General features: G+C 35.8%; 1 protein-coding gene across 2 annotated transcripts in view; it reads right to left on the bottom strand.

Annotated features, from left to right (window-relative positions):
- Nucleotides 1-1,135: 1,135 nt before the first annotated feature.
- srgap3 (SLIT-ROBO Rho GTPase activating protein 3) overlaps nucleotides 1,136-22,485 on the bottom strand; it is a 101,378-nt gene continuing 80,028 nt past the window's right edge. For both annotated transcript variants that reach the window (XM_015347226.2, XM_015347227.2), the window contains exons 14-22: nucleotides 21,308-21,385; nucleotides 20,029-20,163; nucleotides 18,988-19,093; nucleotides 17,752-17,979; nucleotides 17,070-17,149; nucleotides 12,985-13,165; nucleotides 11,549-11,698; nucleotides 9,684-10,011; nucleotides 1,136-8,488 (exon numbers count right to left, since the gene is read on the bottom strand). In XM_015347226.2, coding sequence (XP_015202712.1) covers nucleotides 8,072-8,488; nucleotides 9,684-10,011; nucleotides 11,549-11,698; nucleotides 12,985-13,165; nucleotides 17,070-17,149; nucleotides 17,752-17,979; nucleotides 18,988-19,093; nucleotides 20,029-20,163; nucleotides 21,308-21,385 — 1,703 coding nt within the window. In that variant the 3' untranslated portion in view covers nucleotides 1,136-8,071. The remainder of the gene's footprint in view (nucleotides 8,489-9,683; nucleotides 10,012-11,548; nucleotides 11,699-12,984; nucleotides 13,166-17,069; nucleotides 17,150-17,751; nucleotides 17,980-18,987; nucleotides 19,094-20,028; nucleotides 20,164-21,307; nucleotides 21,386-22,485) is intronic.

Raw genomic sequence — 22,485 nt, 5'->3', positions numbered from 1 at the left:
CATGGTTCACTCTGTTAAAGCAATGACAGTGATTGCATTCAATAATGTGGGCATGGATAACAAGACAATAGGTTTAACCTCATATTTAATCACAGACAGAAGTATGCAGGAGTAAAGTACATGGGCTATCCAGGCCTATTTTCAGTGAGGACATACAGTACACAATTACGCAAAGAAAGCCATCACATTGAAGAGCAGGTTTAGCATAGAAAAGAAAACCACTGCTGATTGTCTAGGAATTTAGTGATGGTCTGGGCTTCAACGTGCATTTAAGTGTATATACAAGCCCCTATTAATTTGACTGACTTATATTCTTGACTATTTAACAAGAAGGATATTAGGACACTAGGAAATGTATACTATTCCCTTTCCTATTGTAGAAAACAATAACTGCACTGGGGACAAACTGTTTGGCAGCATGTGAGACGAGTGATGTTTTGCTTTCAGAGATTACTTTTAATCTTCCTGAGAGATAGCGGGCATGGCCCAAGAAAAACAGATTCAGACAGGAGGAGCTGCCAGGCCTCTCTGGAGCATAAGCAAGCTATCCTTATCAGCAACTTGCAAACAACAGAGACAATGTAATAGTCTGACACTAAAAAATTATGCCTTTGCTGTCTTTTGATGAAGCTACTTGATTGAGATTAGAAGTGTTATGAAGTGTAAAGAGTGTGTAGTACCTATTACTAGCCACACACATACTGTACATTACTGAAGAAATGAGAGAGTTATTGCTGTTTGAAAGAAGCTGTTTTTTTACAAACCTGCAGTGTATAATTTTACCTAACATAATATACACCCCTTACTAAAACATAATTTTGTACATAGATCCCCATGGTTGAATATTGAAATGTGGTTAATGTTAAGCAGCAAAATCTAATCACACCTGAAGAAGGCTCCACAGCCAAAACATTATGTTTCTTTTCAGCATGGAATAAACCTTTACTTGTTCCTTTGCAGCCTACGCATGCTGATGCAGCTACCTACTTGAAGATCTAATCTTTACAGGCTGACTTAAGTCTGTATACTGTGTTTATAAGAACATAAATACGAAGCCATAGTAAGAAATGTAGAATCAACATGGATAATTCGCAGGACTCAGGATGAAGGATAAATTATAGAAAATACTCCAGGAAAAAATTAAGCTATATTTATTTGGACATTAGGATTCTCAACATCCAACCAACGGCTTGGTGTACATTACATTACAGAAGTTTCAGACACTCATTAATGAATCTCATTAGACATTACAGGAAAGAATATAATTAAATGTAACATCCAACATCATAGAAGGTCAGCCAATTATTTTTTTTCCTATATAAAAATCTGGCTGTGCCAGGCAAGAGCTGATGAGAAGCTTATAACAGTAGCCAAGAAGTATTCTCTCATACCCTTTAAATACAATACTCCTAATTTATTATACATTCCTTAAATTAACGCACACCCTAAAGGTTACTTATAATTAAGAGAAGAAAAGTGCACTACTTCCTGTTACAGTTCTAGAAGACATTTTTAAAACAAGCCCACTGTGCATACAATACTGCAAAGCATCACCTTGGTAGTATGTAAATGTGGAAAGCAGAAGTCACACTAGGTTACCATTTTAAAAGCAGGCAGCTCATTTGATGAAAAAAAGTCTTAAAAGGGAAATCAATTTGTTCTGAATGGTGGACACAGCATGTATCAAGAGACCTTTAATACTGAAAAAAAAAACGTAATATATTTCCTATAACTTTGCCTTTTATACATAATGAGAGCTGCGGCGCTCCTCTTCTAATCCTATTTCTGATCAAATTAATATCCACATATACTTAACAAGAACTCCAGAGAGAAGTTTTTAAAACATGTTCATATGCGTTTATCCCCTTACAGGAGTAAAACATCTCAAGGCAAGAAAAAATGTTGACTGGCAGTTATGCCAGAAAGCAAAAGGTTTGAAAAGACACATATTTGTCATTGATGTGATATTTATGCATACCATGATGTTAACAATGATCTTTTGAATAGGAGAGATCTTTAAAGTGGGGCAGTAGTTCTGCATTATGCTCTGTATTAGATGTTCCTTCCTGACTTCAGTCATTTGCACTGGCAAGCAGAGAATGAATGCATACCAACATGGTTCATTACATACAGTGAGAGCATTGAAAGACTTATCCTTCAGCTGATGCATGAATAATGGCAGACTCTATAAAGATCCTGAAGCAAGACAACAAATCAGAGGAAGACAAAGAAAATCCATCAGCGACCACAGCATTCAAACATTACTGATCATGTACACTGTAGTTTTAAAAAAGTAAGCTATTTTACGTTTGTTAAAAACTCATCTTGTGCACAAAATGCACTTTAAAAAAATACTTCTCAAAAAATTAAAAAGGCAATAAATTAGCAAAATACTACAGTAACAATGAATGTTAATAATACAGCATAATAAGGTTAAGTTTTTATATATCAAGAACAAAACATCCTGTGCTTTTTGTTTTACGCATTACTATTTTACATAACGTGCTTGCTGTTAGATTGTAGCTACAAGAAAGAAAACAGCTTTTGTTTCCCATTTAATGACTGGAAATAGGCTTCAAGATTGTGATTTGGTTAGATTAACTGTCCAAAACTTTCATACCTAAATATTAAAATTAAATTAAATAAGACAATTCTATTGGTTTATGGTGGCACTTTAAATATTAACAATTTGTGAAAAAATCACATTTAGGAAACCCTCACATACATGAGCCATGAGAAACTGTTCCTCTTAAAGGTTTTGCTAATTAATTTCTTTATTTGTGCTAGAAAGCTAGAGAGCTGTAATATTTATATTTGCCATTAGACAGTCACTATGATCTACTTAGCAACTCACTGAAAGCTACAATCAAAACATCAACCCAGAAATCGTAAAATACAGAATAAGATCTTTTTTAAGATATGCTCTATTCTCCCCAATCCCAAATCAAGGCTTCAAATGGTCGCCCTCAATATACCTAAGCTTACACTTCTTAGTAATACTCCTTCAAAACTGCCTTCTAATTGCATCACACAATAGATTTACCACAATTCTTTAATAGTCATGAGGAACAAGAACATTTTAGGATTATATCACAATGTCTGATTAAAGTTCTTGTACATATAGGGGAAGGCATCAACTACACATTTTATTTTCTCTAACTCTATGGTGAGGAACATTCAGAAGTATACCATACAGTATGTTGTTTAATATACATATTTCATATTTGCTTGTCCCATATGAAACACTTATATATTCTTATTTTAAAAATGCATATCTGGTAGTTTCAAGAGATGTACAAGACAGTTTTGCTGCTCATTATCTGGGAAAGATCAATGTTGTGCTTTATTTTGTTGTGTTGTACCAATTTGCATGGTGCTGTAAGATTTTAAATTTCAACACATTTTTTCAACTCTATTTGTCTAATTCAAATTTCACATGAAAAAATCATTCTAGAGATGTCAGATCACTGGAGGATTACTGGGACATACTGAGACTTTGTGTGGGAAATCTAGAGCCTATCTTAATCTTTTCACAAAAAAAAACTAACAGCTCTGCAGCACAAAGCTCACATGCAGATTTCTACCAATAACCCACTGTAGATGTTCATTGACAGTGGGTCTACAGTTCAATTCTGTGATTTAATCAAACAGTAATCCTCTCACAAACAAAGGTAAAATACACATAACTTTTAATATTGTATGTCAATAGAAAATAGTGGCTTCAAGGAATCTAGACTCCTACTGTACCTGCATCAAAATTAGTAATAATAATAATACAAAGATCCTGACAGCCATGTAAAACCATACAAACTTGTTTTAACAGTACTCAAAATGCAAATGTGAAACATTTCTGCTATATATCTTGATTTAATGTCAATTTACTATTCATCTGGAAGAAATTTTAAATTTGAAAGTTTGCATTCTTTTCATTTGTACTTTTAAGATGTTAAATGAAAAAGTATATAACTGTATTGCTCAGTGATCATAGTAGGCATTATAGCACCATCCTCTTAGCTATTAGCAAATACAGTATATGTAGGCTATGTTAAGGTAAAAAAAGATTTAAAAATAGGTCTGCCAAAGGTGGAAAAGCACATGAATTGAATTGAGCAATACCTGAACAGCAACTTTCGGATGATGAACTCCAGTTTTAATCCCAGCTTTTTTCCAGTCATCATAATGTAATGCTGAAGGACAGAATATGGGCCTCTAAAAGAATCTGAAAATAAACTACTGCTGAATGAGCAATTTTAAAAATTCATTTAAATTTGGGACAGCAATGTTGTCAGTTCTGACAGTGAGCTCTCAATGGATTCTGTTTGCACAGCTTCTCAAAAGCAAGGTTAAGGTACTTTGTGCGTGTTAAAACAGAAAGGCACCACAAACAGTCTGCGTCCATTGTTACATCAATAACATATTCACTTGCTCAAGAACTGAAGCACCATCACATACTAATTAATGAGCACCCATAATGCTGTAAGATGGTGGCGTGAAGAAGGAAAGACACTTTCAAACAAGTGTGAAAACTTCTTAATGACGTAAGTTCTTCTAAAGTGACATTTCGAGCTACTGTACATGTCTGATATAATTCTGATTCCCATTAGAACTATGCGATATCCCCCGCTGAACGTTAAAGATATAATAATTGATGTCAGAGAGGAATTTGTTTGCATCACCTTGCAATCAGGCAGTGAGGAGGATTGGTAAAGAAAGCATAACACTGGAATGTAAATTCATAAGCATTGTTTCATCATTACATCAAGCCTTTTAATCACTAAGTGCAAATTAATGGCATTGACTAGAATCGGTTAGATTTTGGGTTATTACTACAGTTAAAGAAAACAGGTGTAACAGTACTTTCCAGCATATTTTGCAGTAATACAAGCAATACATAAATAAAGTTGACTAGAACAGGCAAGAAGTTGTTTATCAGATGGCAAAACATCTTGTTTCACCAAACATTCACAAAATAATAAAAAAACGTGGCACTTAAATAAGCATTAAACACAATGAGATGTGAATATTGTAAAGCTCTGGGGATATACTCTATGTGGAATCTCTAACTTAATTTGTTTCTGTTCTTCATGTTAAACCTGATAAGAATACAGACTGGTTCTAGGTCAAATGAACAACTGTGTAAATCGAATGTGTGCAGGAATACAGGGGTCTCTAACCCTGGTCCTGGAGAGTGAAAATCCAGCAGGTTTTATTAAATCACTTTGTAAAGGCTGGGAACAATTTTTCTTTCGACTCCTTCAGCAAGTGATTTATACAATTAAGCCATTTAGAGAACATTAAAATGAAAATAAATAAAAAAACTGTCACTCATAAGGACCACAGCTGGCCTTTCCTGACCTAACTGAACTAATTTACTAAATTGACCACAACTCATATGTTTCAAGTCTTTTAAGTCCTTTGTAAGGATAATGTGTAAGACCTGCTGAATTGTGGATCTCCAGCATTAGGGTTGGCCACCATAATTGTATACTAAAGGTTTCTGAGCCTATTATGATTTAGCCCTTAATTTCTGTGGCAGAAACCCTAGCAATAACTGAACCAGACACTTGTAAAAACAGACTTTTATAATCAAATTACGGCAGAGCAAAGTGTTTACAATGGGCCTATCACACAGCGTTACAGCTGCCACAAATCAACTCTGTCATATGTTATACACTGCTTTGCAAATGTCTTACCTTATCTGAGATACAATCTGTGGATACAGTGTACGTACACTGGGAGCTTCAAAGTTTTCTCAAAGACTCCACTAGTGTTGTTTATCAGTATACTAAATTTGGTAATAATGCAACTCAGTTTTGGTTGAGAAGAGATGAAGCTTGAGTTTTGGCATTCTTTTATTCACATTAATCAGAATCTCAAATACCCGATTACAACAAATATATAACAATAGCCATTTATCACTGTACTGTACATTAGCAGCCAATAAGAAGTGTTGCAGTAGCTCATTCAAAACTACTGAATGTGTGAGCCCTCCGGTCACTCTACTGCAGTACTTTAATACAAACCTCTTGATTACTATATTGATCCTACTAATTTTCAAATAAATACTTAAAGAGCTTATTATTGAAACGTTAGATAATGTACTGGATTATAAGCCAAAGAGTAAGTACAATAGCAGTGGGATCTATCACCAACGTAATCTAACTGACACACTATTATGTTCTAAAAAATACCAGTCTATCCCAGGATTTTAATTGAAACAATGATTGTCTAAAACATCAGTAGCACTGATGTTTAATTTTCAATCATCATTTCACTGTTTTTCTGCATAAAAAAGGAAAAATGACTAGTTAAAACAACAGAACATTGCAAAATGTCTCAAACTTTTGCACAGCAGTGTATTAATTCCCCTTCTAATTCCAGATCTGCACGTTTTATGGCACCCGATCAGTACATGCATTGAATTTTGCTTTCCTTTAAAAAAATTGAAATATTCAGTGTGAATTTTTTTTCCCTTACTTTGTTGCCAAAGCAATTGCAAAGTGTTCAAAAAGGTAGGCAATGCTTTTTTTGGGTGCATCTTAGAACTTTAAAAGGATCTAGCAAGTGACCCGAAATGGTCAAAAAGAAAGATTAGTGAAAGATACGGCAGGTAAAACTGAAAGTTTAATTTCCACCAGTTGCAGTCCATGAAAAAAGATAAGATAAGATCACTTTATTTGCCATTTATAATTTCTTGCATTAGAAATTTGTCTTTTTTCTCTTTTACAGAGATTTCCAATTCTCACCAACTGTAGGGATGACAATTCACCTGGACAGTGTTTCCAATAGTGTATAGACTAGAAAAATGTAATTCCTGTTTCTTGACTGATGAAATAAATGAACTTGAAGTTACAAATATTGCCACGGTAAGGTAATAACTAATAATATTAATGCTTAAATCTATGTTAAGTTTAACTTGAATAAAAATAATATAAATAACTAGTATAAATTAATGGTCTTTTATCAGCGAAAGTTTTAGGTATGTTTTGCAAATACCATGTTTAAATCTAAAAATACTGATCTTTGTTTTATGCATTATTTCTAAGTGCATCAAAACAAGAATATAATATATTCAAAATACAGTTATTTGTCCAAATAGCAGAATATGAGGTTTTCTTTGTCGTGTGGTTCATGCTCCATGCAGAAACAAAAGTTAAAAAAGAGAAAAAAAGAAACATGAACTCAGACCCAATTTGTTTAAATGTACACTATTTTTTTTGTATGACAAAATGCCATTCTCATCTCCTTGCCTGTTCAGTCTTGGCCTGTACAAGGTAAACACTTCCAAAAATTAAACTACTCATCAATATTATACAAGTTAAACTACATATCTTACCACAGGTTTCTGACTAATATTTTGTATTTTGGCTTCTGGTTTGTATGATATCTGCATGTTTTATACTCATGCAGTTTTGCTATTCTGTCACTTGAATGTTTATCCCTTATGCCACAAACCAAAGGAGTACCTCTTGTTTCTATGTACAACTCAAAAGCTGATACTGGTAAGCGTGAAGCTCAACCTTTGAGACAAAGTCCTTAACATGTTTTCATAATCCAGTCCGAGATGGAAGTCAGATCCCAAGGATGCTTCTTATCTCTGCAAAAAAGGCTGACTGAGCAAGATAATGTGGTCAATCATCTAACTGACCGGGGTAGAACATGAAATAATGCCAGACTCATTTGTATTGCTTCATCTGCAGTACATGAAAAATGACCAGCCAAAGAAAATGTACATTTCTGAGGTAAAATTACAACTAAAATGTGTAACGTATTTCATACTTGTGCTCCGTTGTCATTACACTGCATTACATGTTAATATTCAAAAATTGTCAACTGGAGCTGTATCTGGTTTATTAGTTTGAAATGAATGTTAGACCTTGGACTTTAGAGCTGGTTATTTTGATAATTAAGGTTCAGTTCAGGTGCCTAGAGTCCAAGAGAAAGCAAAAATAAATACAACTTGCTCAGCTTCTGAGCTACCATTTCTTGACATAAATCACAGCCTTGAACAGACATTTATTTACCCTCGGCCACCTCACCCTACTGTGACCAGTGTGATGCTATTCTCCAGCTACATTGTGCCAGATTTATCTGAAGAATTATTGGGAAATAGCTTTTCCGTGGGAGTGACGGCTGGGCTGCCCATGCCGGAACTGCTGCTGCTGCTGGAGCGGTGCTGGACCACGGGCCTGACAGGCCTCATGGGAGGTGGCCTAAGCTGAGCCCCAGCCAGCCTGGCGGAAAGCGCCGGCTTGAAGGTGGTCATCATCTCGGTCGTAGAGCTGGTACTGCGGCGCATGGCCGCGTCAGGGTCGCGGATCATGATGGTGTGCAGGGGGCTGGCGGGCTCCGAGTTCACAGAGCCCATCTGAGGGTTCTTCATGGGCTCCAAGGTGTCCAGCACAACATCGGGAGCTTGTTTAACAGTGTTCTGTCTTTCTAGCTCCCGAAGCTCATTCAGTGCAGTGCTCATGGTCTTTTCAATGTCCTGAGAAGACAGAGATCTCGAAAGTTTAGAACAAAACTTAAAGCACCATTTAATGGGAGAAAGAAGCAATCTGGTACAGGTCTGAGGAAACAACAGCTTGGCCATGAGAATGAAGAAAGTAGAAACCTAAGTAAATGAAAAGATCCAAGGACCGAGGAAGATATAAATGGGAAATAATAGCTTTTTACTTCCATTTATACTTAGTAGAGCAAGGTCAAATTCTTTCAGTCAAACCTTCAATCACTGAATTCCATTTATAGCACCGTTTGCATGTTTTAGAGGAAATTACCAGTGTTAGCTTAATTTTACAATTTAAAATTACTCTTTATTACATAAATGAATGTAATCTAGAGAGAACAACTGCATCTTTTGGTTTCAACTTACAGCACTGACCTTGTACCTGCTGGGAAGGATCAAGGAAGAGAAGACTCTTCCAACCCATTTTCCAAAGGAATAATTTATCTACTGACATGTGGCAAGTTCTGCGGTGACATCCAGAAGGGTCAATGCCAACTGGAAGAGTGGACAGTTCCACCTGACATTTCAATGGGTTTGCAGACACTAACAAAGTTTGGGCATTATGGGCCACCGTTTCACTGGTTTTGGAGAAGAGCACTGGCTGACTTAGTGTAAGAAATTAAATTAATTTTACGAGTTTACTCTGACATTTCTATTTAAAAAGTGGCATTACCCATTGCACCAATCCCCCTACTCAAACAGTTGACTGACAGGCACCATTTCTCTTCAAAAGAGGGAAACTGTGATCTTCAAGTGAAAACTAAGTTACCAAATGTAAATCAGCATAGAGAAAGATTCTTTAAAATAAACTGCTTTCATTACACAACAATTTTAAACTATTTTTAATGTTTAAAAGCTATACAAAAATCAAGGGCTATAATTCACTTTAAGCAGCTTGCTTTGTCCACTACTACATTTCAGTTCACTAAATGCTAAAAATATGGCCACTATGAAATCACTACTACAGTATGTTTGCAGCTCAATTAATTTTAAAGTCTGTTATTTATAATGACGTCACTTCAACCTGTAACTGTTTTTTAGAAACAGCAGTATTAGTTTTGGAGTCAAACAAAAGAAGGAGTGTGCAAATCCTGTCAAGTGAATGATGTAATTCCTTGTTCTTAACTGAAATAAACAGGCCTGGTCTACTTGAATGAACACACGTGTCTCTCATTACCTCTGCCAGGGCCTCTGCTTCCAGTGACTTGTGGTCTCCCAGGCTGCTGTGTCGCGTGGAGGTAGGCACTGGCCTCAGGGGATGGCCATCGGGCAAGGTCTTCCTGTCAGGGTAATTGATGCTGCCAACGCTACCGAATGTGGCCAGCCTCCTTTTCTCAGGGCTCTCCACACGGCCCCTGTTTACCGATATCTTGTGGGGGCTGCTTGGGCAGGCCGCAGCTCTAGGGGGAGTATCAATGACTGGACCACTCCCTCTGGGGGGGCTGTGGGAATCAGTACCACTTCTGCGTCGAGGGATAGCAGCCCCATCAGATCTTAAACGCACCCTGTGGACATGAATGAACAAGGCACACTGGTATTTCACAGTGGTGATCTCAGATCTTTCTGAACCTCAAGCAGGTACAGTACACTAAATCTGTATTTTGAGCTGGAAAGACCAAAGTGGAAACACTAAGTTATTCCCATAAATCTGGATCCTTGAATGATGGATTATGCCCCTTGCCTTTACCCGAATGCGGAAGGCTTATTTATTAATGCTCCTTGGAGAGTCCTTAATGTACTGTACATTTCCCATTAAGCCCAATGAGGTCCCTATGGAAAGACACAGAGGCTGCTTCCAAATCAAGCTGCACAGGAATGCAGTGGCCTTGATGTGTGCTAGTAAAGTTTCTGTTTCAGGGAACCAGGATTCTAGGAACAGTCTAAACGTTTTCTTTCAAGCGTGTAATGCTACCACCACGCATGGTTTTGTGTACAAAAGCTGGCACAAGAGCACTTACTACATATCACAAAGAAAGGTCCTGTTTTAAAGGCCGAGGTCTGGGATCTAGGCAGCTGAGGTTGTCTCCCCTGAGGATTCAGCCAGTAGCACAGGTCTTGAAGTTCTGCATAGGCAGAATTCTGCATGGCACTCACAAGATCCTGGAGCTGTGGCCATTCTTCATGAATGAAGCAGTACCCCTGCTGGAGTGTTTAATGACCCCACCAACACTGAGCAGCCTGGCAATAAGGAAGGCCAGTCTCTTCAATTCATCTGGATAGGAGCCAATTCATTTAGAGAGGATGTGGCCCTGGCATTTAAAACTATAACAAACATATTATGATGAAAAGTGAGTTAAGGATGCACTAATACAGTACTGCATCCATGCATTTTGACAAGGTTGGTGGTTTAATATAAAGCCAAATGGTAACATTCAATTTATAGGAGATGCACTGGTAAGCAAAACACCAGTACATCCAATGAGCAGGCCAAATTGGAATAAAAAAGGGATCCTTGAGGTCTATTGAGGCAAACTAAGCCTTATAATGACAAGACTTATAATAACAAGCCTAATCACGTGCAAAGCTGCACAATGGTGAGCAGCTTGAACATTTTTGGCTAAGAATCAGATTCACCCAAGATCCAGAAATGGCCCAGGATCAGAGTGCAGACTCTCTCGGCTAAGGTAAAGCATAACACAATGGCAGTAACAGGGTTAAAAGAGAGGCTCAAGTTTTTTCATGCATTTGTTCTCAATTAAAGCTTAATATTTAGCATATTTCATTTCTAAAAAATATTGGGGACTAAAAAAGTAAAGAGAAAATTCCACAATGAGAAAAAGAGATCTCAAAATCCACACATTATTTAAAAATGTAAATTTACAAATCAATATTCCTTTCATACTTGAACACTTTGCCGTAGATTACAGAATACGATAATAGAAAGCTAAATAAAATGTGAAAAAAATATCTCTAGGTTTATCTCAGTTAACCATTTGTCAACTGAGATAAGACGCAAAATATATACTTCAATCTCACTGACAGACATCAATGAGAACAAAGGAAAAAAGAACCACATTCTATACCAAAGTAATGTGTACACACCTGCCCATTACTCCACCAAAGCTGTAGTCTGGAGAGTGCTCGCAGGGAGACTGGATGTCATTCTTTGACGAAGCCTTGTCATCTAAAAGGGGCCCGCTGCTTGCTTCACTGTCTGCCTTTTGGCTGAGACTGTCAGAGAATGCATCATCCCTGTATACACATTTTAGAGAGGGACAAGCAATTGTCAGGTTGGAGCACTCACATCCCAGACAATTCATCTCAATTCATTTTAAAGGAAAGTTAATACAAGAAAATATGTCCATCACACGCTAATTTGACATCTGATTTCTATATTCACAGAGAAAGCTGCAAAACATTACAAGGGTTTTATGAGCAGCAAAGTTGCTCCACTATTTTACCAAGTAAAGTAAATGCTCCTACTACAGATAAACCACAGTAAAATTAGATGATGAATTATCTTGAAATAAAGCTGTTCGTGTTGCATAGCACCTATTTTATTTTTTATGCAGAAAACTGATATAATAAGATTTTCAAAAGATTAAATTGAGTCTGAAATTTTGTCATGATGGTCTTGTGCCAAAGCATGTTGGATCTGCATCTACATTTTTATCTGCTGGCTTAGCTTACAAATCATTAATCAAAAAAGTAAAGGCATAATTAAAACCCTTCAAAATGTTCAAGATGTTTATAAGACCTTGTCCTTGGAACCATTACAATTATTTTATTGATAATTCAAAAGCATTAAAAATGTAACAGACAAAGACTGGAGCCAATAGGATCTGTTAAATTTGATTGCCTTCTCAGTATGTAAATATATGCAAGAATTCTTTAGTTTTATTTCCTCATGAATAATGATGAGGTAGTCATCTGCACAGTCAAATGTCAGTGATTTTGTTTCCACATCGCCCTAATTAGCAGGAACACATAAACCTGTTTTAATAACATTATCACCAGCAACACATCGGCATCACTGCAATGTTAATGAAATGGTGCAAATTAAGCAAAGCTGAAACAGATTTTACTTAGTGTATAATTATGCTCTCTTTTACATAACACTGCAGACATTGTACAAAGCAATGGGAAAACAAATTAAGACAAAAATACCTATAAATACATAGACACGCGTGGATAAAGATAAAATCAATGTCAGCTTTAATATTATTTTAAATAAATACCTACCAATTCCAAAAATGTAAAGTGGTCTTAAATTAGACAAAATAGATGGGATTTTAATACCGCAGATTTAGCCTGAGCAAGCAAAAAAATGCCTTTATAGCTGCAAAGAGAGAATCTTTTCTGAGCCGTCAATTACGCATCAACAACTATAATTAAAAATGATACATTTCCTTTAAAAAAATGTACCAGCGGCTTTAAGTTTTCATCTTAACCTTAGGTTCACCAGCCTGGCACATGCACCTTACTAAGGAAGAAAGGCTGAGTAACTTAAACGCATCAGACAATAAACACCAGCTTACATGTCTTGTACTACAATGTACTGGTGAGGTATCAAACCGTCCACTCCATTGTGACGTCCTTCCCACCAGTCCTCTGAAGCCCTGTGATACAGCAACAGGGAGGCACCTTTTTTGAAGGACAGTTCCCGGGGCGACCGGCCAATGTAATCAAACTTGGCAATTGCTTCAATCTGTTCCACTTCTGGAAAGAAGGTGGACAAGTTAGAAGTTAGAAAAATACGGGTATATGTTTGCTTTTATTTCCCATTTGAAACACAAACAAAAAATGGTCATTGGAAAATTCCAGTCCAACATACCTAGTTTTTACTTTGACATAAAACTAAAGAATTACCAAGATCAACATTTGCCTTTCAAATGGCATCTGAAAGAACTGTCACTTTTTTATTTTATACCAAATAATTTTTTTTTAAAAATCTTCAAACTTGTAATGTATACTACAAAGGAAAACAATACAAAGGAAGGGTAACCTGAAGATGCTGGAAGAGGATAATTCTAAAAAAATGTTTTTTACATGGAGTTTCCAGTCTATATATTTTCTGAGTGTAAAGTTGGTTTGGAACAGCAGAGGATCTGAGAAGCCGGGTTCCCTTTCAGTTTAATTGCTTTTTTTATAACAGTTGCAAGAAAAGCATCCCAGACGATTCTAGTATCACAGAAAAACACGTAGAGGACTGAATATCATTAACAACATTAATATACAGTGCCCAGCTCATGGGAGGATTAATTAACAGAGGAGTTTTCAATTTCTCCCATCATTATTTGGATAATGCTGTGAATTGGTCCTTGAAGGTATGGTGTTTCAATCCATTCTTCTCCAGTTGTATCTTTTTGTGAAATATTAATGAAAGCTACAGATTACTTAGACTCCCTATGGAAAAACAGACGACACAGCTGCTGTATGTCGATCCCATTTCAAGCTCCAGTTCCCATAACTACATACAGGAAATACTGGACTCCCCTTACATCCAGCAGAGAAAGGCAACTGGATATTGTGAACTAAAGGCACTTTATTGCTTTAATTACAAACTAAATATCTTATCACATCCCACAAAATCAATATTTTATTTTGGGCGTGTGAACATCAAAATACATTGTGGTTAATGTGATCAGAAAAATCCCAATTTCTTATGATCTAGCAAAATGCAGAGAAAAAGTTTTTTTTTTGTTGAAAATCTATCTAGAACATCAAACACAGAGGTGCATACACAAAACCTAGGCATAAGACAAAACACCTTAAGTATAAATTTTCTACATTTCCCTTTGAGTCTTTTAAACATTCTACAATTATCCTTGAGAATAAATCTCAGTAAAATTACAGGGCTCATTTCTTTTTTTCTGTGGTCAAGCACACATCCATGAATCTCTGAAAAGATTTGGAAAACTAGTAGATGCAACTACACAGCAATGTCCATACACACAGGACACTCCTCATCTAACACTATATTCTCAGAGCAGCTACCTTTTTCTGAAACAGGACAGTGATGTGGCCTGCACCGTCAATGAAATATTCATGCTTCAATGTTTTCAATTAATCAGTTGTAAGGGTCAAGGGGGTAAGCAGATGTATAAAATAAAACTGCTCTCTGCAGAGTATCTTTTAGTCAACCGGAAAGCGCAATCATTTCTATTAAGGCCTCCGGTGAGGGGTGAAATTGCCTAAATAGTAGGAAACAAAATGCAGCCTCGTTTTACTCTTAACCTAACTGCATCAGTATTTAGTAACACACAGGCAATGTCATGTTTAAATAAAGTATTAAGATCTAATATTCAGTGTCTACAGAAAACATTTGACCACTAGCTACCTTATAAAAGATGGGAGTGACAAAACTTGTTTTTTTTTTAATAAATTAGTTTTAACACTTCTGTTTATTTTCTTCTTTTGAAACTATTCTCATGTATAAAAAGACAACAAGTTCACCTAGGAATATCTGTTTCACCAGTTCCATAGTATCTCCATATAAAAATAATAATAAAATGTTACAATGATTAAGGAAAAACTGTAACTTTTAAATGGCTAGTGTTCAACATACAGTATAGGTAAAAGTAAAACTACCACATAAACGTGTATATCACATAAACAATTAAAAATGTTTATATGATAACCCTGATTTAGAAACATTTAAAAGTCACATTAGCAAGTAAACTATGGTTGAAATAATGACAAAAATTGAAGCTTGAATGAGTTAATGTGCAATTTAAACAATGTAATGAGGTCTGAGTCTGCTCTCTGCTCAGCCATATTAGTTTCTCCAGTTTCAAAATGTGGAACCAATTAACGTTTGTCATGAAGAGCCTGATAAATGAAACCCCATATATGACCCATAAATTCTTGTGACATTAGCCCACTTCTAAAGATCTCAATACATATGAAACAAAACACACTGCACACTTTCTACATACATTATGCATTTATAGCCAAGTATTCTGCATGTATTGCAGGCATTTTTAGACACTCTACATAATTCAATAGTATTGCTTTTGTTGCTGTAGTCAAGTGTGGTGAATATTCAAATAACACTGTCAGAGCATTCAGAAGAAAATGAAATGAATACAAAAAGGAAACTCAGACTGGGGAATGTATTGTTCACCTAAAACAACACAGAGCTGTGGAACACTTGGGACTAAATTCGAGGAAGATCCTGCCAACAGTCTGTACAAACACTGCCTTTTGTTCCAAACAGGGATTTGGTTATTTGTTATCTTGAAGTGCTAAACTACATTTAATCACATTTTGTCTTTACATTAAAAATTCTAAATTCTTGAGGGTAAAAGAAAATGTGTATTTCATACACTACTGCTCTTCATATATCTGAGTGAGTAATCATACCATTAAATTATAGTTCATTACTTAATTTTCTTCTGCTGTAGTCAATTCAGTGTGAATCCATTCATACCCCAACCCACCCATTACCAGAAAGCCAGATACCATGTATGGTACTGCATTGCAGAATTTAAGATGACTTTTAAACCACAATATCTAATGAAGGGAATAGTTTACTTTATTCACAATCACTTTTGTTGCTATTTTTTCAGTAAACTGTATTATAGCTATTACTGAAGATTAGCACAGAAGCACTCTCTCTTCTTACTACTCCCTGTTTTAAACATACAGTACAATGCCTACTTAATAAATGACATACTATCACTATCCATTGAATTTGAATGTGAGTTAATGGGCATATCCACATGTGTTTTAAATTATGCTTTAAACAGACACAATTGCAGGATTTGTTACTGTCCTCCCAAAATAGCTTTGCTGTGCCCTTTACAGAATGTGGGTCACATTCAAGAGAAAATGAGGTATTGCATTTGGCGGAGTCCCTTACTTTGCTGATTCCTCTTTTTTCACAGGAAACTGTGGTTTTCTATGTTTTTTTTTAACATTTTTATAGGAAGACACCACAACTGATTAAAACAGACATTTAATTTCTATGCCATCCACCATAATTATCAGGTTACAAAGTACTGAAACTCTTCACAAATCCTGAGAATGAAGATTCTTAGGACTGCCAACTTATTTCCACTTATTCTGGGAGATAAATAGGTTCAGTGACGTTTTAATAATTGAGGGTTAAGAAAACGAAGTAGCAGGATTTTGATTAAAAAATGAAATTACACCATTTATTTATCATAAAATCCACAGCGAATACTCACTCTCAAAGTAATTCGGCAAAGATTTGGTTTAACCTCCGCATGTATGATTCTTGTCACTATTCTAGTAGTTGTGCAGTGACTAAGAGAAGCAATTTGTTTTATTAGGTGCAATATGGTTAAGTGGACAGCAGAAGGCACTGTCCTTAAATGCTTAAATGAGCTGATGGTAAGCTGCTCATTACACATCTAAGAATGACTGCAGAGAAACCAGAAATGCAGGACCTTTCCCATGAACAAGAAACTGGAATCATATTATATTAGCAAATATGTAAATAAAATCAATACCCTTTAGAAATAAAACCTTGAAACATTCTATAAGAAGACACAAAAATATAAAAATATAGACTTTTATGCAGGAATTGCAAGAGTACTGAATAGCCTTGTAATATCAGTCACCTGAATTTGCTTTTACAAGGTCCACTGGAACTCACCGTCATCACTGGTATGAGGCTCAGTGCCATTGTCATGGTCCACTTCATCAATAGTTCCTGGCTCACTGTGAGGACTGTCACTGCAGGGAAAACCCATGGAAAAGGCTCAGACAACAGCAATGAAGAGAGCAACACAAATGGTACGCTAGGTTTTTAATTAATGGAGTCCATGAATCCTACATAATTGTTCAACTGTTTAATTTTGATAGAATCACATTTTTGATGCTTCAAAGTCCTATACTGTATGTGATCAACAAAAGGTAACTGCTCCTCGAGACATGTTGATGAATTCTGTACAATGGGTAGCACGTGTATTATGTGCCACGACACACACGCAAGGAACAGGATCTGTTGACCATTAAAATGCTTCCTCTGCTAAACTGATTGCTCCATAGATTCATCTTAAAATAGTTTTTGAGCAAGAGTTTTTATAAATGAGAAGCGATTCCATGTCATAACACAGAATAAACAGAATGTCTGGTATAAAACCATCAGGTTTTACCAGAAGTAAGGAGCATAAGCAAAAATTAGGAATGAAAGGAGGCAAACTGCTTCATCTTGACGTTTAGTTGTTAGAAACTAACAATAAAGTACACTGATCATGAAAGCAAATAATTCGTATCTTCTAAAAACTAGGATGTTGATTTCACTCTTGGGTTTAAATACATTTCACTTAGCTTACCAGTACTCTTCACCTCCAGTCATGCACTTCTCATACACTGGCCCATCTAGCTCCCTATGGCCAGGAAAGATGGACTCGTGGTGAATTATAATTGTCTTGATGACCTCGTTGACATGGGCCTGACAAGCAACTGGGTCCTGACCATCAGGGATGGGCATCAGTGTGGGTCCAAAGCAAATGGCTAAGTTATAGGGATCCATCATGTTTTCATCACTGTATTGTGATAAGCTGGAAGAGAAGCAGTAACAGCTCTGGAAGTAGTATATTATACATACCAAGAATAAGAGCATATTATGGAACAGACAATCTTTCTTTTGCCACTACTTTTCTACTATGGCTCATACTCAAAACCGAAAAGTGTTGCTCCACTTTCACTCAGTGAAGTAAACACCATTTATACTGAGCGTCTATCCTAAATAAGAAAGATTCTGAGTAGAAGAACTGTAAGTTTCTTTTTTCACAAGAGCTCTTAATCAAATTTATGAAATAGCCAGATAAGAAAGAATGTGCACTGAGTTTTAGACAGCTTTAAGTAAGGAATAAGACTCAAAATGTGGAAATAAAATCATCTTTTGCTGTGCAGACAAGTACAAACAGCACCAAGTCAATGAAAATGTAATAAAAATAAGGAGGTCTTCTAAGGCTGTAATTGATAGCTTTGAAAAAAGCTAAACAGGGAGGGAAATGCACTATCTTTGACAGCTTTAAGTAAGGAATAAGGGTGGAAATAAAATCATTTTGTTTTGCTGTGCAGTCAACCACAGATAGCACTAGGTCAATGAAAATAGAATATAAAAGAGAAGGTCTACTATGTTTTCTGCATGGATTACAACACCCATTTCTCTGCAATTGTTTTCTTTATAGTTTGAAAGTTATTGTATTTGTACTTAGCAGAAAGTGTTATTTATAATTTGATCTTCCCTGTGGTTTATAATTCTACAAAACATTTTCATCAAGAATGAAGTGTGTAATCTTTTCTCATTTATAAGATCATTCTGGGGCTTCAACGTGATGCTCAAAAGCATTGATAAAATGCAATGCCAGATGGAATGCAGTGGCCTGAAATCTTTATGTTACATTTTTCTCTGCATTTACCATCATATCGTATCCCCTGGAAGCCAAAGAAAACTAGACAAAATCACATCAGACAGCAATAAGATGACATAGCTGGGAATCTAGTATGTGACAAATGAATTGTTTTTGAGCTGCAGAACATGAAATTAATTTCAACCTTACTGATTAAGAAATGCAAAAAGGTATCTCATGACAATGATGATAGTCCGAGGAAGAGTCACAATAATCTGTTGGATATGATGCACTCTTTCAGCAGGAGATTCCAGTTCTAGAAGACAAAATAATACCCATTGATTCATTTAATATTACACAAAAAGTCTTATAAAAATATTGCAGCTTTCATTCAGTCAAGTTACTTCTTAACTGTTAAATAATGATCTTAACACAACCACACTTTTAGGGTAAACTAATGCCAGCATTCACATAAGACGCTGGGTGAAAGATGAATGATTTATGTAAACTTGTCAAGAAAAATAACATGACTAATACTCCTGCAAATCATTTACAGACACATGGTTTCCTTTCTGTAGAACAAACGGCTAATTAAGTGATAGAGCTAGCTGGGCCATAAAACGATTTCTTGCACTGGATCAGATGAGAATAACCGATGTGCTCCCAATCTCCATCATAATTTTCCTTATATGAAATCAAGAGTAAAGGTCTTCGGCTCAAAATAGTTTTCACAGGTTCTGTGAAGCATTTGTAAAGGAGCAGATTCCCAATATGTATTCATGAGCTTCGGGTTGCACCGCATCTGGATTTTCTAGTGACTCCACTGTGATAAGGACATCCTGAAAAGTTCTGTCTTTGCTTAGTGTCTACAGGTTAACATCATAAATAAAACCCCTTAAGCGCACAAGGTTACGGACAGAGACAAAGTACTGTGGCAATTCTTCAACCTTCTGGGGAAAAAAAGAAAAGTGAAATTAAGGCTTAGTGTTATAACAAGAGACATGAAAATGCAAGGAAACCTAGGAATAATAATAAATACATAAATAAATAACCATTATCATCAGATGTTAGTCATATTCAGTTTTCTGGATAATATAGTATAGAAAATGCAAGACGGGCATTTTAGAGGAAAAAAAATGTTGACGACTATAAGAGGACTATAAGAAATCTTATAGTAATTGTCAATTAAGGCCTTATAAGAAAATGTAGCAATTCATTTAAGATTTCCTTTTTGAGATGAAGGATACTTACTGATTGTTGACATCAAGTCCAGGAACCTCTCCTTAGGAAACAGTGGATTTTCCAGTCCCCTGAAATAAAGCTTCAGGACTCCAGCCACTGAGTTTATGTCATGTTCATTTTGATCATCTGTCAGTGGGTCCTCACCTGAGACAACCAAAATAACACAGACTAAATGTCTTATTTTATTGGAACATAATGTTCATATATAGATTGCTTATTATATCAACAACATAGCAGGGTGTATATTTCCATAAACCCAATCAGAAACTACTAATCAAAGCCCTAAAAGTGTTACAATATAATAATACACTGCTGTATTCCTGAAAAAGTTTAGAAGGAAGCAATGGCACTTCTTGAAAGATAAATGGTGCTGTAAGTACTACAGCCCAATCCCAAAAGAAATTATACAACCCGGAACCACTGTCCTTCCTGGTCAATATAACCTAGAGGCTGTTCCAGACACAGAGGGCACAGGGTTGGTCTACACCCTGGACTCCAGGCCATTGCAGGGCACACAAACACATACAGCAACAATTCAGAGATTAATTCACCTAGCCAGCATGTCTTTGAAATGTGGGAAGAACACCTGGAGAAACCAATCAGAAACGTGAGGAGAACAGAACCCTGGGGCAAAAAACTGATGTGAGGCAGAAATCCCAATTGCAAACAGAATTGGAAGTTCATTTAGATGGCTCTGTTTCTCAGTGTTGTGAAATGGTCCGAGCTGATTAACATTTCCATGACTCTTGAAAACAACAGAGGTTATTAATATTCATATTCCCATAAAATCATGATCTTACTGACTGAGATATTAGGAATCACTGGTCAAATGAACAGACTAAGTGCATGTCTGATTTGAAGGCCATGAGGCAGAATCCCATTTCCTACCCTAGCCAGAACAATCAAATCTCAATCCAGAAAACCAGAGGAACCAGTGGAACATCTACTGTAGGTCCCAAAACTCAGGTAAATGTAAATCAGCTGAATGAACTACAGGTCATTATATTATTTCATGGGGGTTCTCAATATTTATGCCTAATGTGTAGGAAATTAAATCTTTTAGAAATTAGTACTGCAGCACAGTAAATGTACTACTTTTTGCTGATTTTTTAACCTTCCTTTACATTGTTTCTTAACATCAACATCTCCCATGATAAATTAGTTTGAGAAAAAAGGAAAGAATAACATGGGAGAGTGAAACACTATTGTTCTACATTAATGGCATTTATTTTTCAGACAGACAGGTTTTGGAAATGAGACATACAAACCTCCTGTAGTGCAGACTAACCTCTTTCAAATGAATTTTTTATATCGTTGACTTCAACCTGAGATCCCGGAACTCTAAATATACCCTGCTGTTGAAGACCTGAAAAAAGAAAAATATTGACTCATGTCAACTGGATTATTATCTTGACACTGATGCATATGACAATTGAAATCAATCCAGAAACCTGCAGAGCACAGAACAAGAACTGAAAACTGCTTTAAATTGTTATAATCACATCACACAGGAGCTGGGAAATTACATCAAACTGAGAGACAGCTCCTCTCAATATCTTAACATATTCACCTGATATCAAAACATCTTTCTGGTTTAATTGATTATTTCTTACTATCTGTAGGTGGGTTATTCTAAATCATCTTAAATTATTATAGTTTAAGGTAAATTAAAGCTAAATAACAAAGTTAAAATACATGCACAAAAGATAATGCAGGTAAGGGCAAATGGGCAAAATTTATCTTCCAACTGACACATAACACATGCTCCAACTTAAAAAAATGAAGTCAAGAAAACTTAGGATGGTGGTGTTTTAATTTGAATTATATGGATTTGAGGTTATATGATTTACTAACTGCCTTGTTGTGGAACTAAGGATATTTATCAATCTTTATAAGATATGAATAATCGTTAATAATAGATGTGAAGATTAAGTAAACTGGCAGGCTGAAAAGAATAAGTAGCTGGGAACACAAACTAAATATAAAAAGCAGTTCCACTTCTTCAGACTTTTTTAATTAAGGTGACTGTCACCTTCTTCAAGGAGTACTCCTGACAGGCAATGTTTAAAAGTTTGCCACCAAGAAGATGAATGAAAAAAGGGAATGGGAAACAATTTCAGAACCGTGTCATTTTACAGCCTGAAAATTTTTATGACTTACTTGTGACAGCAGTAATGTGAGTCTATGTAAATCTTTACAGAGATTCTATCATTACTACAACATATGGAAAACACTCAAAAGCACAGATGTCGAGGTATGTAGACTAGAAATATTTTATTACGCTGAAATAGCTTGATTATTATCCTACAGGAACTTTTATTAGTTCCTAATAAAAGGGTCCTATAGATTATTTTTAAATACAAGCCACCAGCAGTAACTCGTATCTTTAAAATATTTTTTATGAAAAACCCTTACTGAACAATTCAAGGAAATTCATTCAGAATAGAAGATAATTCAAATATTAAC

The sequence above is a fragment of the Lepisosteus oculatus genome, chromosome 4 (assembly GCF_040954835.1).
Source record: "Lepisosteus oculatus isolate fLepOcu1 chromosome 4, fLepOcu1.hap2, whole genome shotgun sequence".
Classification (NCBI taxonomy): domain Eukaryota; kingdom Metazoa; phylum Chordata; class Actinopteri; order Semionotiformes; family Lepisosteidae; genus Lepisosteus; species Lepisosteus oculatus.
Note: the sequence above shows the minus strand (reverse complement) of the source record. Positions and strands in the feature narration are given on the sequence as shown.